Source organism: Sarcophilus harrisii, chromosome 1 (assembly GCF_902635505.1).
Source record: "Sarcophilus harrisii chromosome 1, mSarHar1.11, whole genome shotgun sequence".
Taxonomy (NCBI): Eukaryota; Metazoa; Chordata; class Mammalia; order Dasyuromorphia; family Dasyuridae; genus Sarcophilus; species Sarcophilus harrisii.
In genome coordinates, this window is record NC_045426.1 from 116,234,152 (window position 1) to 116,249,071 (window position 14,920).

The 14,920-nt window shown below is 36.5% G+C and overlaps 1 protein-coding gene across 1 annotated transcript in view; it reads left to right on the plus strand.

Annotated features, from left to right (window-relative positions):
* Window positions 1-14,920, plus strand: part of GLDC (glycine decarboxylase) — a 104,025-nt gene that overhangs the window by 63,465 nt on the left and 25,640 nt on the right. The window contains exons 16-18 of the mRNA XM_003762139.4: window positions 4,773-4,848; window positions 10,063-10,188; window positions 12,534-12,683. Of these exons, the coding sequence (XP_003762187.1) occupies window positions 4,773-4,848; window positions 10,063-10,188; window positions 12,534-12,683 (352 nt within the window). The remainder of the gene's footprint in view (window positions 1-4,772; window positions 4,849-10,062; window positions 10,189-12,533; window positions 12,684-14,920) is intronic.

Sequence of the window (14,920 nt, forward strand, 5' to 3'; positions counted from 1 at the left end):
AAAGTATAATTCCTTCACTTCTGTCACAGACTCTGGAATAGTTATTTCCAGTGTAATCACTATCATTTCCACCATCATGACCAGATTTTATCTGTTGGTAAGAATTATATCCAGAGTAGAATTTCTTCTACTTATCATAGAAATTGTTTTCCTGGTTCTGCTTACTTCTTTCTGCATTATTTCATATGTTTTTAGGTTTCTCTGAAATTGTCACACATTCATTTTTTAGAGCACAGTAGTAGCATTTCATTCTATTTATACATCATGATGTGATCAGCCATTCTCCAATTGATGGACACTTTCATAGTTTTCAGATCCTTGCCATTATGAAAAGAAAAATTCATATACACACATATAAAGTATGTCTGTTTTTGTGTATGTATATAAATATTTATATATTTATATGTATATAATATATATTAACAAATGGGTCTTTTCCCTTTTTTGAGGAATAGGCCTAAAAGTGGTACATGCAATATTTTTAACAGCCTTTATTAGTTTTGCTCAATTTCTGGCTAGGAGCCCATCATCCCTACATTTTAAGTGATAGTCCAGAAATACAAATTTCTTTCTCAAATACCATATTCTTAAACAATTGTATGCTGAAAAAAGAAATACACATCCATATGTATGTATGTATCTTTGTGTGTATGTATTGCCAAACTGAAATATGGTGATATATCATCTTGAAACCATAGTGGACTTAAATAAATATTAAAATATAGCATCAAAATGAAACCCATTTCTAAATTTTTCATTTCCATGTAAGGCACTGTACCTAAGGCCTGAAAAGCAAAAGAAAAATAAAGCTAAGGAGACATATTTCTTTCTGCCAACCTAGACACCTGGAACTAGAAATCACATATTGGCGCTACTAGCTATGTGGAAAGAGTTGTCTGAGAATATTGAATTAACATTCTGTTTTTCATCCTGTCCCACTTGCCTAAAACAGTCTGCTCATACTTATTCCAATTTCTCCCAAACGGTCTATCCTATGTTGAATGGTGTGGAAGCAGACTCATCCACTTTAGAAATCTGTGATATAATTAAGGGATAATATTTGTGGCAGAAGAGCTGAAAGCAGTAAACACCTTCTGTGAGTGACTCATACTGGAGAGAGTGTTTGATAGAGGTGTTTGTTTTTGTTTTTTAAAAGAAAATTACAAACTGAGATCTTTGAAAGAATCACAGAGTCGGAATCAGTCTCGGAGTTGGAACAGACCTTAAAGGCCATCTCATCCAATTCAAAAATTACCCTCCAAGAAACCAGCCCTAACAGATGGCCCTGTATGAAGCCTGTGGCTGTCTTATGGGAGCTGATATTGAATAAAATGTATCAGTCAGCAAACGCTCCAGGAAGGATTAAGCGCAAAGTTGTTTCAGTTCACAGTTACTATCTTACTGTAGAAGATGGGGATTGTGAAGGAGGCTTGTATCAGGGCCAGTAGAAAGAGGGGGCCAATGTCCATAAACATTGATATCAGAGATGGAGGCTGGAGGTGGAAAGATGGGGGAATAATACCTAAAGTCTGAGTAACAAAGTCCAGAAGTGGTGTTTCTGGCTTTCACTAAAAAGACCTGATTAGAATTTGACTATCATTCTGTTTGAGTTTTATGGGAAATTAGATATACAAAGAGTCATAGATTTTAGCACTTCTTCTGGCCCAATTCAAAGCAACCAGCCTTTGTTCAGTGCTTGCTTACTTTGTATATTAGATGCTAGGAGTGCAAAAACAGAACAAAAATAATTCCTCCCTTCAAGAAGCTTTCATGCTTCTGGGGATATAATATGTAAACTGAAAACCATATGCATAATAATGTCACATAGACACATCTATGTATATAACTATACATGCACATATAATATATACAGCTATAAATATATGTAATAACTATAATACTATTATATTACTAATACTAATTATTTATAATACTATAATTATAAAATCCATGTCATAAATACTATACATAATGTGCATGTATATGTATATTTATATGTATTATATATATTTACATGTAAATATGTTTAGAATATATAATAATTTGAGGAAAGAGAGAGCAATTTTTCTATCATACAGATAGAAAATCTCAGAACCAAGATTCAAATGCAAGACTTTCAATGCCAGGCTGCTTCATATGTTTAGTGTTTTAATGATAATATTTAATAGTAATATAATAATTGACTATAAACATTTACTATTTTAAAGCAAAGAGCTTCACTTACTTTCTCATTGGAGTCTCATGACAATCCTTTTGAGGCATGTCATACAACTGTTATCTCTATTTTATAAATGAACAAACTGAGACTCGCCTACTGTGAGTCTCCAATAAACCAAGAATGTGGGCCCAAGTTTTCCTGACTCCAAGATCAGCATTTTATTTCATGTCTTAAATGTCATCTCATTCTTCATTGTACTTTAGAGCGAATGTATTTAGAGAAAGTGTAGCCCAAAGGGAAAACTTCACCATTTTATTTTTTTAAAGTTATTCCTCTATTTTCTACTCTCTACACATATATATATATTATTTTCTCTGAACATATTCCTATTTGTGATATGCAAATATGAAGTAATCTTTTTCTTTTCTCTTTTTATCCATCCATAGGTGGAGCTAGTAATCCCTCTAATAGACTGTTTTAGCACACTGGCTTTTCACATTTCATTTTAAAGTTGTTATCATTCATGTTTTCCACCTCTGAAGTTGAAATGCTGCTAAGTTTATGAGCTTCCAATGCCAAAGATATCCAGGGTTTCCATTTAAGTCTTTAATGGACCATACCTCTCACTGTCTCCTTCTTGGATAGCCATGTCTGGTTCTTCACCTTCCTTCCAGCTCTCACTAGCTCACTTTTCCAGTTTCTCAGCAAAATTAATAGAAATTGCATGAAAAACTCAGAGGAAAAATAAAAACAAAGCAAATTTCCCTTAGAGTAGTTAGCACAGTGCCCAGTGGCATGTAGTAGCACTTAATAAATGCTGATAGATTGAAGACCAGATGCCTTTGTTATGACTGAGTTACTTTATACTTCAATCCTATTAGCTCCATGTTGCCAGGACATGTCTTGATCCTTGTTATTTGGCTTCTCACCCTAGAACCAGGGTATTAAAAAAGCTTAAAAGAAGCTATTTAGTATACATTCTTCAGTATATTTGTGGAGGCTGTGTGTCTTAGTGGAATATGAATTGGATTTGAAGTAAGATTATGTCGGTCCAAATCCCAGTGGTTACTGACTAGCTGTGGAACCTTAAAGAAAGTGTTTGCCTTTTGGGAGACCTCAGTTTCCTCATCTGTAAAAATGAAGACTGGACTACATAATCTCAAAGTATTTTCTAACAGAAAAAATTCCCATTTTATTTTAAAATGCATTCAGTCCTGGGACTATCCTTTTTAATTGCTTCTTTTGTCTTTTCCATTCTATTAATGCTGGTTGATTTGGCATCTTTTTGTGCAAAGAACTGTGATGGACACTGAAAGTTATACATGCCCCTATGTCCTTAATAGTCAGTTATTTTTAATGGTCTTATGTGTTTTGGGAGGGAGACATTTCTCCTTTTTTTTCTGTTGTTTTTTGAAGGATGTACTATATATAGTCACTGCCATCTTGACTGGAGAGCTTGATAGGCAATTATCATAATCACAGCTAACATCTCATTTGATCCTCTTAACATCCTTGTAAAATAGACTATTCAAGGGTCATAATCTTTCCCTTGGTGGTGGTGGTGGTGGTGATGGTGTGGTGGTGGTGGTGGTGGTGATGGTGATTGTTGTTGTTGTTTTGAACAGACAAGTAAATTAAGACTTAGAAGGTCATACCCTAGAATGTGATAGAGCTGGGAATTGATGACAGATCCCTGATTCTAAGTCCAAGGCTACCACATGGACCAGCTTTTACAGATTTAGGACCAGTTTGTGTTACTCATAAACACATGGCAGAATTCAGGATTCAAACCAGTACTCAGCAATTTTTTAGAAGTAGAATGTCAAAATTTCATTTATTCACTCCCTCTATCAAACCTTCTGTGGTTGTGCTATGAAGCCGAAGCTAACAGAATAATTCAAGACATCTTGGGGAAATTCTCCCTTGTGTATTGGGATCCTAATAACAAAGTATTCAGGGAAAACATCTCACAATGGTGGGTTCTGAGCTTTAGACAAGATTTATCTAAGCCCTGCCTTGGGTGTTTGGGGCTGGCTGTAGGATTAGTTAAGGCCCTTGGGATGAGTTGCCTTCTTTGTAAAATCCTACTTTTGTAAAAATCCATTGTCTGTGGGAAGGATCATACCTTAAATGGCTATCAATGAACACTTTCAACAAATTTATTTTACTGGGGATTGTCCCATTTTTATTTTTGTATTCCTACCTAGAATAGTGCCTGACACATAGTAGGAACTTAATAAATGTTGGCTGAATAACTGATTATGTGCAGAGCAGTAGAGTGGGTCCTGGAAGTGATATAAGATTAAAAATAAGCAGAGACCCTGTTCGTCAGTAGTTCATTGAGTGAGAGCCTGAATTTCAATCATCTTAAAACCACACTAAGACCTTTGGGACATCCTATTTATGTTTTTTGGGTTTTCTTCTGTCACTCTATGACACTGATTATTGTAGTTGTCCCATTTAATGACCTCTGAATATTGTGAGGTGGTATTACTGTATTGTTATTACTATACTTTCCTACATGACATAAATGTTGAAAAATTTAAAATGAATTAATGCAAATGAGAAAGACCTAAAGCCTGACCTTTCTTTTCTTTCTTTATTCTTTTTGCAGCGGAGCCCAGGGAGAATATGCTGGCTTGGCTGCAATCAAGGCTTATTTAAAAAGAAAAGGGGAGCATCACCGAATTGTGAGTGTGAACGAGGGGTGGGCTTAGGGAAAGGAGAGGAGCGGCAAAGGGATAAAACTCCCCAAATCTCTGTGATCAGTGGGGGATGGTGGCTCTTGCCTCCCAAGTATCTCATGGGGCCATTTTGGAAGGTACATTCAAATCAAAATTCTATCAGCTTGCTTCTGTTCTTCCTTTATAGTTGGCTGCCAGCATGGTTCTGGGTACATAATAAGTGTTTAACAAATATTTGTTAAATGAATGAATGAATGAATGAGAAAAAAAGGAAGGAATAATTTCCTGGAAGGTAGAGCTCATGCCCACAGAATATACAGCAGAAAGAGAATTTTTTTTTTTTTGTATTTTCTGTCTTGTGATTGTTCTGAGTGCTTTTGATCATATCCTGCCTTGCTGACCTCCCCATGTGTTTCTGGCCTCCTATTACCCTGAGAGAATGTTAAGAGCTAGTGAGTCAATATTATATGGGAATGGGCCAATATTGTGTGAGAGTTGCTGATACAATAGGGGACTATTTTTTTAAGCCAGCAGGTGGTAAAATCTTTTATCGAATTTACTTAATCCCCAACAGCAATTGGATTCTATTTCCAATTGGCAGGGGATTGTTTATCTAAAGTTTTCAGATGTGGCAGGGACAGGTAGGATCGGTTTGTAACTAATTCCTAGCTAGAGCTTCTATTGAATTATGAATAGAATTACAAATGATGGTGTGTCCAGATGGCAATTGATAGAAGGATGGCAATGGTGAATGGATGATGCATGCAGATGTGAGTGTACTCCTGAAGGAATTTGCATACTATTCCTTTCATGGCTGATTTTGCTTGTCTTAAGCATTTTAAAAATTTCCTTCTTAAAAAGCAAGGTAAAAAGTAAATGGAACATTCCATTTTCTATTTTTGCTTTGATCACTTCTCCTGACCTTATAAGTATGTGTGTCTTGATTGCTTTGCTCTGGTTGATGAATAGAGATTAGTTTAAAGACTGCTCCAAATTTGATTAAAATTTAATCACAAATTTGGGATTTTTTTATATCTTGAGCAAGAGCACAGTTCTAATTAGGGAATTCCAAAGCAAATCAAAGCCTTAATTCTCGTCTCTCTCCTCCCCCAAGGACAAGTGAGGTAATGGAAAATCAGTGAAAATCTTATCATATCAGTGGTTAGTAAAAGAGCTGGGAAAAGAATCAAGACCTCCTGCCTAATAACCCACTGCCCTGTAGATTGTACCCAACTCCATGTTCCCACCATACTTTCACAAAACTTCTAAAGTAACATGACAGAAGTAAGTGTGATGTTCATGAATGAGGGAAACCAAAGAGAAGATTGGAGAAAGAAAACTAAAGGATTTTCTGTTATTTTTTTTTAATCAGGTCTGTGATCATTGTGAGTAACATTTTCAGCAGTTTTATACTCTCATGAGAGTTGTGTTAAACAATTTGAGGTGAAGTAACTTTTCAGAGTCACTTGAGCCAGTTTGTGTCTAAATCAGGATGGAATAATTTAGGAAAAATCTCCTATGATTCACTGGACCTCCTGTACTTCCTCTTTTTATCTTTTTTTTTTTAATTTTTATTTAATAGTAACTTTACAACATTAACAATTGCCAAACCTCTTGTTCCAATTTTTCACCTCTTACCCCCCACCCCCTCCCCCAGATGGCAGGATGACCAGTAGATGTTAAATATATTAAAATATAAATTCTTCTTTTTATCTTGTTCAACCTTCTTGTTCCCACAATTTTTTTGTGTGCATAACATATTTCCCTTTTAACACTTTCTTCATTGCTATTAGAAAGAACTAAGGCTATTAGGTTCTATTTTATTCTGCCTGTGTAAGAGGAGTCCAGTCTTTTGTTTCCTCAATTCTAGGAACATGATGTTTTGTACAGCAGCACAAAAAAAGCTGGAACAATTCCTACTCTTTGTTTGTAAAAATAGATGTAATAAACTTGAAAGTCTGCGATCCTTTCTAGATCAAAGGCCACATTTGAGACTGGCTTTCCTAGTTGTCAAAGGGAAAGATAAAGAAGGACATATGCACTAACGCAGCTGGGGAGGATTTTTTTTTTCTTTCTCTGATATGCTTCTTTAACATAGCATGCTGTAATGGCTCGAAAGAAATATGTCTTCCCTTTGTAAAAACATGATGTAGGAATGAATATAGCTTAGGGAACAGCCCAGATTCCTTTTAAATATCTCAGTGAAATATAGGGGATTTGTGTGTGTGTGTATGAATGTATGTTCTAGGGGTGTGCTGGAACCAGTTAGAACTGCTCCAGAGAAACCATCTGATAAGTTTTCAGTGTGAGCATCTATACCTTAAAAATTTGGAAATTCTATGATTCAGGGCTTGATTTATTGTTTTGTTGATTGTTTAGACTTAATAAATGAATAGAAAAATGTTAATAACAGATTAGTAATATTTAAATGTATGCCATCCATTGTTTTTGAAGCAATGGAGTTGTGACTTGCCCAGGATCACATAGCTGAATTTGAATTCAGGACTTTCTAATTCCAGGATTCTCTCTACTTACTACACCACCTAGTTACCACTGCCATTTACTTTTTGTGGGCCTCTTATTAAACATTTACCAACACAGCTTTCATTCACACATTCTGTCAAATGCTCAGTTACTAATTGAAGGGGGGAAATTAAGTAGTGGTAATTTTAGTAGTAATAGCGATAGTATAAATAACAGTAGCAGTAATTGTAAATTATAATAATTTTTATATACATTAATTCATTTGAATTGTGAAGTAGCTATCACAGACATTATAATTAGTTTATAGATGAAGAAGTGGTTAATTGACTTGTACGTGGTCACTCGGATCTACCTCAGGGTCCTGTATCAGGTGACAGGAGTGGGAATAAAATCTGTATTTTCCTAAATTCAAGCCCAGTCCTCTATAAACTGTTTTTGAAAAAGTCTAACCAAACACTAATAACAAATGGATATTTATAGAATATGGATATATTTCCTCTTTGAGTCCTACACTTCTCTTGAGGCAGGTACTGTAATATTATGTGCATATTATTACTCCCATTTTATATAAAAGGAAAATGAGGCTTGTCCATGGTCACATGACTTAATAAATACAAAAGACAGGTCTTGAACCCAGATATTTCAGCCTTCAAGCCTGGGTCTCTATTCAGTGTGCCACAACTCAACTGATTACTCTTGTTATTTATTTCTTTATTCTTATTTCAAGAGACAGATAAGAATATTAATCTTGGAATCAGGAATGAATATATGAATAAAAACATTTTTTACATTATGCAAAACACTGAACTAAGTGCTAGAGATACAAAAAAAAAAAAAACGAAATAGTTTTTCCCCTTCTAAGGGAGTGAGGTGGGGTGGGGAACAACAAATATAGGTGATTTCAGCTGAAAGTCAGATGGAAAGATCCAGTGATCTTCAGGGTGCAGTAGCATGTATGTAATTCATGCTCATTAGTGCCATTCTGATTTATAAAAACATCTCTGTTTCTGATGTTGGAACCTATGAGAGTGGCAAGGATTTCAGTAATGAGCATATTCTTTTTGGGTTTTAAGTAGCTGCTGGTGCTAAGAAGGTAGAGTTACAGTGCCTTCAAAATCAGTTGGAGTCTTATCTCCCTAAAGGTTGTTCCTATTATTAAGGCCTGTGGAAGCCAGGCTGGTAGCAGGGCTGGGCAAGTGGTGATGGTAGTTGGGAAGAGAGAGTCCGGGCTGCTCTTCCTGGAGGTCTAGGGCTTAACTGCCCAGTTAGTGCCAGTGGTTGGAAGTAGGTTGATTAGTGGTTGGAAGTAGGGATGATAATAAAACCCAACTTGATGAGTTGTTCCCCTGAACAAAGTCTGTAGGGTTCATGATGGAAACAGAGCCAGTGGTCTAGGAAATAATTCCAAAGTCTCTAGAGCAGAAAGACCGAGATCCTTATCCTGATGCTAAATAGATATATGACCTAGGATAAATCACTTAATCTCTTTGTACATCAATCAGGTTCTTGGGCTTTACCATTATATTGTAGAGAGAGTTCCAACACTGGAAGCATCTAACATGGATGAAATCACATATTCCTTCTCTAGTCTTAAAAGTAATATTGTTATATAATATATTAATATTATTATATATAATATATATTATCGATAGTATAAGAATTAGAATATTAAGATAATCAACACTATATATTAATAATATGTGTTATTAACATATAGTGTTCTGATTCTTCACTCTGCATTCATTACCTTTTTTGTATTCTTCATAATCATCTCTTCTTATGGCGTGATCATCTGCTTTTTCATATTTTGTAATTTATTCTGTTATTCTCTAACTGGTGATTTTTTGGTTTGTTTTGTTTTTGCTATTGCATATAAGGCCATTATGAAGCTTATGCTTCATTTGTATGTCTTGCACATGGGTGTTCAATAAATGTTGATTAAATAGTTAGTATGCTGAAAATGGAAGATTCTCTGTCTTCTGTTTCCCCCTCCCCCCAACTTTCAGCTCATCCAGGGTTAACTAGTGTTTACATGAACCCACAAAACAGAGACTGCTTTTCAAGCAACAATGGGTCTAGCATTTAAATCTGAAAGATTTTGCTTGTGGCCTTGTGGTTTTTAATTAATTGAATTTAGAGTACCTCTATCGCTGTAATATTTGAACAAGTTAATTTGAATTTATGAAAAACCAGCTGACTCATTCCCTCGGGTTGTAACAGACTTTTGATGCAGAAAAATTATGAGAAAGAAGTCATTGTTTTTCAGTCTACCTCCATTGTATTTATATGTTTTTTGTAGAAGACAAGATTGAAACAACATTATGACAGTTTTGCTGGGGAAGTGGGAGGGGATGAAGTGGGAGAGGAGGAGTTGTACCAATATTCTGACCATCTGCACTGTCTTGAAGAAAAATAAAACAATGAGGAGGAAGGGACTGAAACTAAAACCACTCCATTCCCTTGCCTCTAAACAATTTGTAACCAAGAAGGTTTATCAGCTCATAGCTTACAGAACATTAAGACACCATTCAGTGGGTTGTACTGGAATTTTAAAAAGCCTGTAATGATAATTATTTAGTGTTCAATGAATTATTGTTTGTATAAGGCACATCTGGATGAACTTTGATTCTTACTTAATATTACTACTTTATAAAAATTGATATTAAGGGTTTTTTTGGAAGCTTTTTTTTAAACCTTCATTCTTCTCTTCTTCTTGCATCCTTTTCATTTTCAAAGGTCTGCCTTATTCCTAAATCTGCACATGGTACCAACCCTGCAAGCGCCCAGATGGCAGGAATGAAAATTCAGCCAGTGGAGGTGGACAAAAATGGGAGTATTGATATTGTCCATCTCAAAGCCATGGTGAGCACAGTTCCTGCTGTTAATGATTGCTGGAAGATTGGGATGAGGGAAGAGGGGGAGAAGGGGGAAGCTACTGGATACTCTGAGAGTGCCTTCTCTCCTTGAATTCCTAACTTCATTTGAGACTTATAAAGTGATGCCAAATTAGAAGAATTTCCACAGTAGCGTATAAGGAAATGGCAGCAAGGACCTTTGGGCCTGGATCAACATGCCTATGGTTGACTTTTCTCCTCTTCTCCAATTTAGAGAAATATCACAAAATTAGAATATGCCCCTTCCTCTAATTCAAGAATTTAAGGAGTCTTTGTATAAACAAGTGAATCTCATCTCTGGGAGTCTAAGGATACTCTTCTGATCCCTTCTCTCTTCACCCCTTCCTGCTCTTAAAGATGGCAGTACATTTTTAAACCTTCTTTTCAAGACTTGTGATGGGAATAAAGCAGCTTTGCAAATTACCCAAATGTGTATAGCATGATTTCGGTCTTCACCTGCAGAAAGTTTCAGGCTGCCTTCCTCCCTCCTCCCTGCCTGTCTCCCAAATCCCTGGTAAAGGCGTTGCTTAGCAACGATATCTGCTTACTGCCAGTAGCCTGGCAAGTCAGGGAATCTTGAGTGTGAAGAAAATCAGTTGAATAGATTTGCCTGTTCAGGTTATTAGAGTGAGAGCCTAGGAGCTTCCTGTGGCTGCCTTCCAGGGGAAAGAGAAGATTCCACCGCTCTGCTCATCCTTGCTGGCCCACCCCCATCTTTCCTTCTTTCTTTCTTCCTTTTTCCTCCCCCCTTTATCTTTCTTTCTATTTTTCTCCTTTCTTCCTTCCTCCCTTTGTTCCTTTCTTTTCTTCCCTCCCTCCCTCCCTCTCTCCCTTCCTCCCTCCCTTCCTTCTTTCCTTCCTTCCTTCCTCCCTCCTTTCTTCTTTCTTTCTTTCTTTCTTTCTTTCTTTCTTTCTTTCTTTCTTTCTTTCTTTTCTTTCTTTCTTTCCCTTTTCTTTTCTTCTTTCCTTTCTTCCCTCCTTCATCAAATATATGATGTAATTTCTTTGGAGTGATTTTTTTTTTAGGACCCTACTTAATTATCCCATGAACCTAGGGTCTACCAGTCTGATAAAACCTATTTGCTTTTCTCTGTATCTGTGCTTGATTAGAATGCCAGAGACTTTTTTTTAACCTGACTCTTCAGATAAAGAAGGGAAAGAAATATCTGAAAATAGGTGTAAGAAAAGAAGATGCTGAATTCACTCTATCCAAATAAAGGAAAGTGGAACACTTAATAATCCAGTTTTTTTAAATTGGGACTATGATTCCTTTGGTTGATAAGGAAACTTTTCAGTTAGGAAATATTCTACCATGTTGAAGGTATTTAATCTATACTAGTGACTGTCTTTTGCCTTGTTTGCATTTTCAGCACTTAGTATGGAGTTTGGCATCTTACTAGGTGCTTTATAAATGCTTATTGACTGACCAACTGGCTTTATAGGCTTAGAGAGTTATCTAGGGTATTTAGATATTTATAAGGGTCTACTTTAACAAGTATTTGATTATTTCCCGAGTTTTACAAATGAAGATTTGAGACATGCCCAAGTTATAGCCACAAAAATGTTAAGTGACAGAGCCATGATTCACATCCAGGTCTCTTGATTCTGGGTTCTGTGCTCACATGACACCATGAAAATCTGATTAAAAAAGAAACAAATCCTGCTTTAGGGAGATTTGTTACCAGATTGTTTAGCCAATCACTTCAACCTCCTCCATTTAAGCTAGTGAGAACTAACTAGGATAGGTGTTTTTATTTTTCTTCTTCTTCTTTTTTTTTTTTTTTATGGCCAAGATACTTATGGGATTTCAGGCAATTTTAATAATTAAAAAAATCTAAGACTATTGTCATAAAAACAGTAATAATTAGCATCTATATAGTACTTTAAGATTAAGATTACAAATTTTGTCTCATTTTATTCTCACAACAACTCTGAATAGTGGGGGCTATTATCATCTCCATTTTATAGATGAGGAAACAGAGACAGACAGAGCTTCCTAGGGTTCCACAGCTAGAAGATATCTGAGGCCAGATCTGAAATCAGACCTTGTTCACTGCAGAGTCCAGAGCCATATCTGTTGCCTGGGTATAATAGAAAAGGTGTTGCTTTTAAAGTTGAGACCAAGTTCCTCTGCTCTTCTTCACTGTGTGACCTAAGACATATTTTCCTATCATTCTGGATTTTATTTTCCTCAAGATGATTTATGATTTATGATGACAAATGATTTTCGAGATTCCACATTCTCTGATTCCAATTTTCTTTCTATTCAGGAGATGCTAATGGTTTATTTCCTTCCACTTTTCTGTCACATAGGTGGATAAGCATAAAGAGAACCTGGCAGCCATCATGATCACTTACCCATCCACCAATGGGGTATTCGAGGAGAATATCAGTGATGTGTGTGACCTTATCCACCAACATGGAGGCCAGGTTTACTTGGATGGAGCAAACATGAATGCACAGGTGGGATGGCCTATTCCTTCCTTTTTATTCCTTCTGTCATGATTTTAGTACGTCTCCTCATTACTACCAAAATTTCTATGATTTCAGTAGCCTCATAAAGAGTCATGTATTCATTCTCCTTTCCAGATCTTTTCCCACACTGTTGCCAGAACAGTATTTATTTTCTTAAAGCTATAATTTTATTGATGCTTTTGTTTTCACATCACCAGTGTTCTGAAATATACCTTTCTTAATCTCCCTCCTAGTAACTCTTCCCTCTTAACAAGAGAAAAACAGTTGAGCAAAGTGATTAATTTGGTAAGCACATCTGATAGCATGTGCAACATCCTGCATTGATTGTCCCCCATTTTTCTGAGAAAAAGTCAGAGTTGCCTTCATCTTTTTTCTGGGGCCAAGATTAATCATTGCAATTGTACAGCTTTTGTTTGTGTTCTATTGATATTTGGTTTTTTAATTGATTAACAATTTTTTTGTACCTAGAGTTGGTCTGGTCATGTTATTGATTTTCAGATTCCCAGTTTCTTTGTCTGGCAGTCAACTCCCTCCACAACTTGGTTCTGAGAGCCTACCTCCCATTACTCTATCCTTGACCATGCACCTTACTTTGCCTAGACTGTGTCTGAAACTTGGAAGATTTTTCCTCATTGTCTTTGCCTGCTGAATTCATTTTAAAGGCCACCCCTTCTTCTTTCCCCCCCAGGACTTTATATAATAATTGTGTTTTGAATTTATCTTGTAATGTCTTGCATTTTTCATGATCACTGTTTAGGATATCAGTTAAGGGGAGAGGCTAACCTTTCCCTCATGGATCTGACAGCCTAATGAAGAATGTGTATTGCCTAAATTTTGTATATTCCCCAATACCCAACATATTACTCTGCCCACAGTAAGCACTTGATAAATGTGTTTTGAATGAATTAATGAAAAAGAGTTCTCTCTATAAACTGAATCATCTCTGATAAACCCGCAATTTCAAAGCAAAACAAAACAAAACAAAAAAAACAGACTTCATTTTTCTTCTTACCTCCTTCATTGACTGAATTAACATAGAAGATAGAGGTTGAATCTCAGAGATTTAGACCTGAAAGGGGCCTTAGAGATCATTTATTTGATAAACCCCCTCTTTTTTTGCAGATGAGCATCCTAAAGATGTTAAATATCTTAATCCCACAGGTTTTCAGTTCCTGAGTTAGGAGTGGAATACACATCCCCTGACTTCACAGATTAGATCCCATTGCCTTTTCCCTTTTCTTTACCTCTGATTCCATTCACTGCTCCCCATTTCAGTAGGGCACCAAAGTTGGAGTCCTGGGGGAGGGAATCCAGAATGGGTTTTCTCTAGCAAGTTTGGCAGATGGAGATGGAGCTCTCCGGGGGCAGCCTGCAGGCAGACGGGCTGTTAGGTATCTTCCTGAGCCTCCAGGCCTGAGGTGCTTGCTGATTCTCAGCGGACCAGGGCTCCCTCATTTACCATCTCAGCTGCTCGGCTTGCTCATCTGTAAAGCAGAGATGGATATGCATGTCCTACGGGGTGATGCTGATGAATTCTTTGCTCTTTGTAACATGCTCTGCTGATAAAACACAGTGGGGGGTGGGAGACTATCCTGATCTGCTTAATAGCCTCCTGAATATATTGAGCTTGTTGTCTTATTCCCCCCCTTCTCTGTGCTTCCCTCTGATTCTTTTTAAAGGCACAGTACATAGTTTATTGCTTTGTAGTCTTAGAAAGAGAAGAGCTAATCCTGTGCCCGTTGCTTACTTAAGAACAGAAGCTTTGAATGGTCACCCTCTGCCATATTCAAAGCAGGGATGTTTGTGAAATGACTTGAACTGGTGTTGAGTTTTGACTGAGTGGAATAGTTATTTTTAGTGCCTTCCTTTCTCTGGGCCTTGATTTTCTCATTGGTAATGATGTGAGAGTTGGACTAGATGATCCCTAAATTTCCTTGCGACTCTACTTTAAATCCTATGATGTTTAGTCCTTGACGGTTCATTCTTTCTAATCAAGCTCTTCTAGCCAATGTATGGAAAGACAATTATATGACTTAGTAAATAGAGGGCTAAAGCTAGGAAGACCTGAGTTCAAATTCAGATCAACACATTCACTAGCTGTGCGATCCTGAGCAAATCATTTACTCTGATTGCCCTAATCCATTGGAGAAAGAAATGGCAAATCACTCCAGAATCTTTGCCAAGAAAAGTGTATGGGCAGTATTAATGTGCTGTGGTCCATGGAA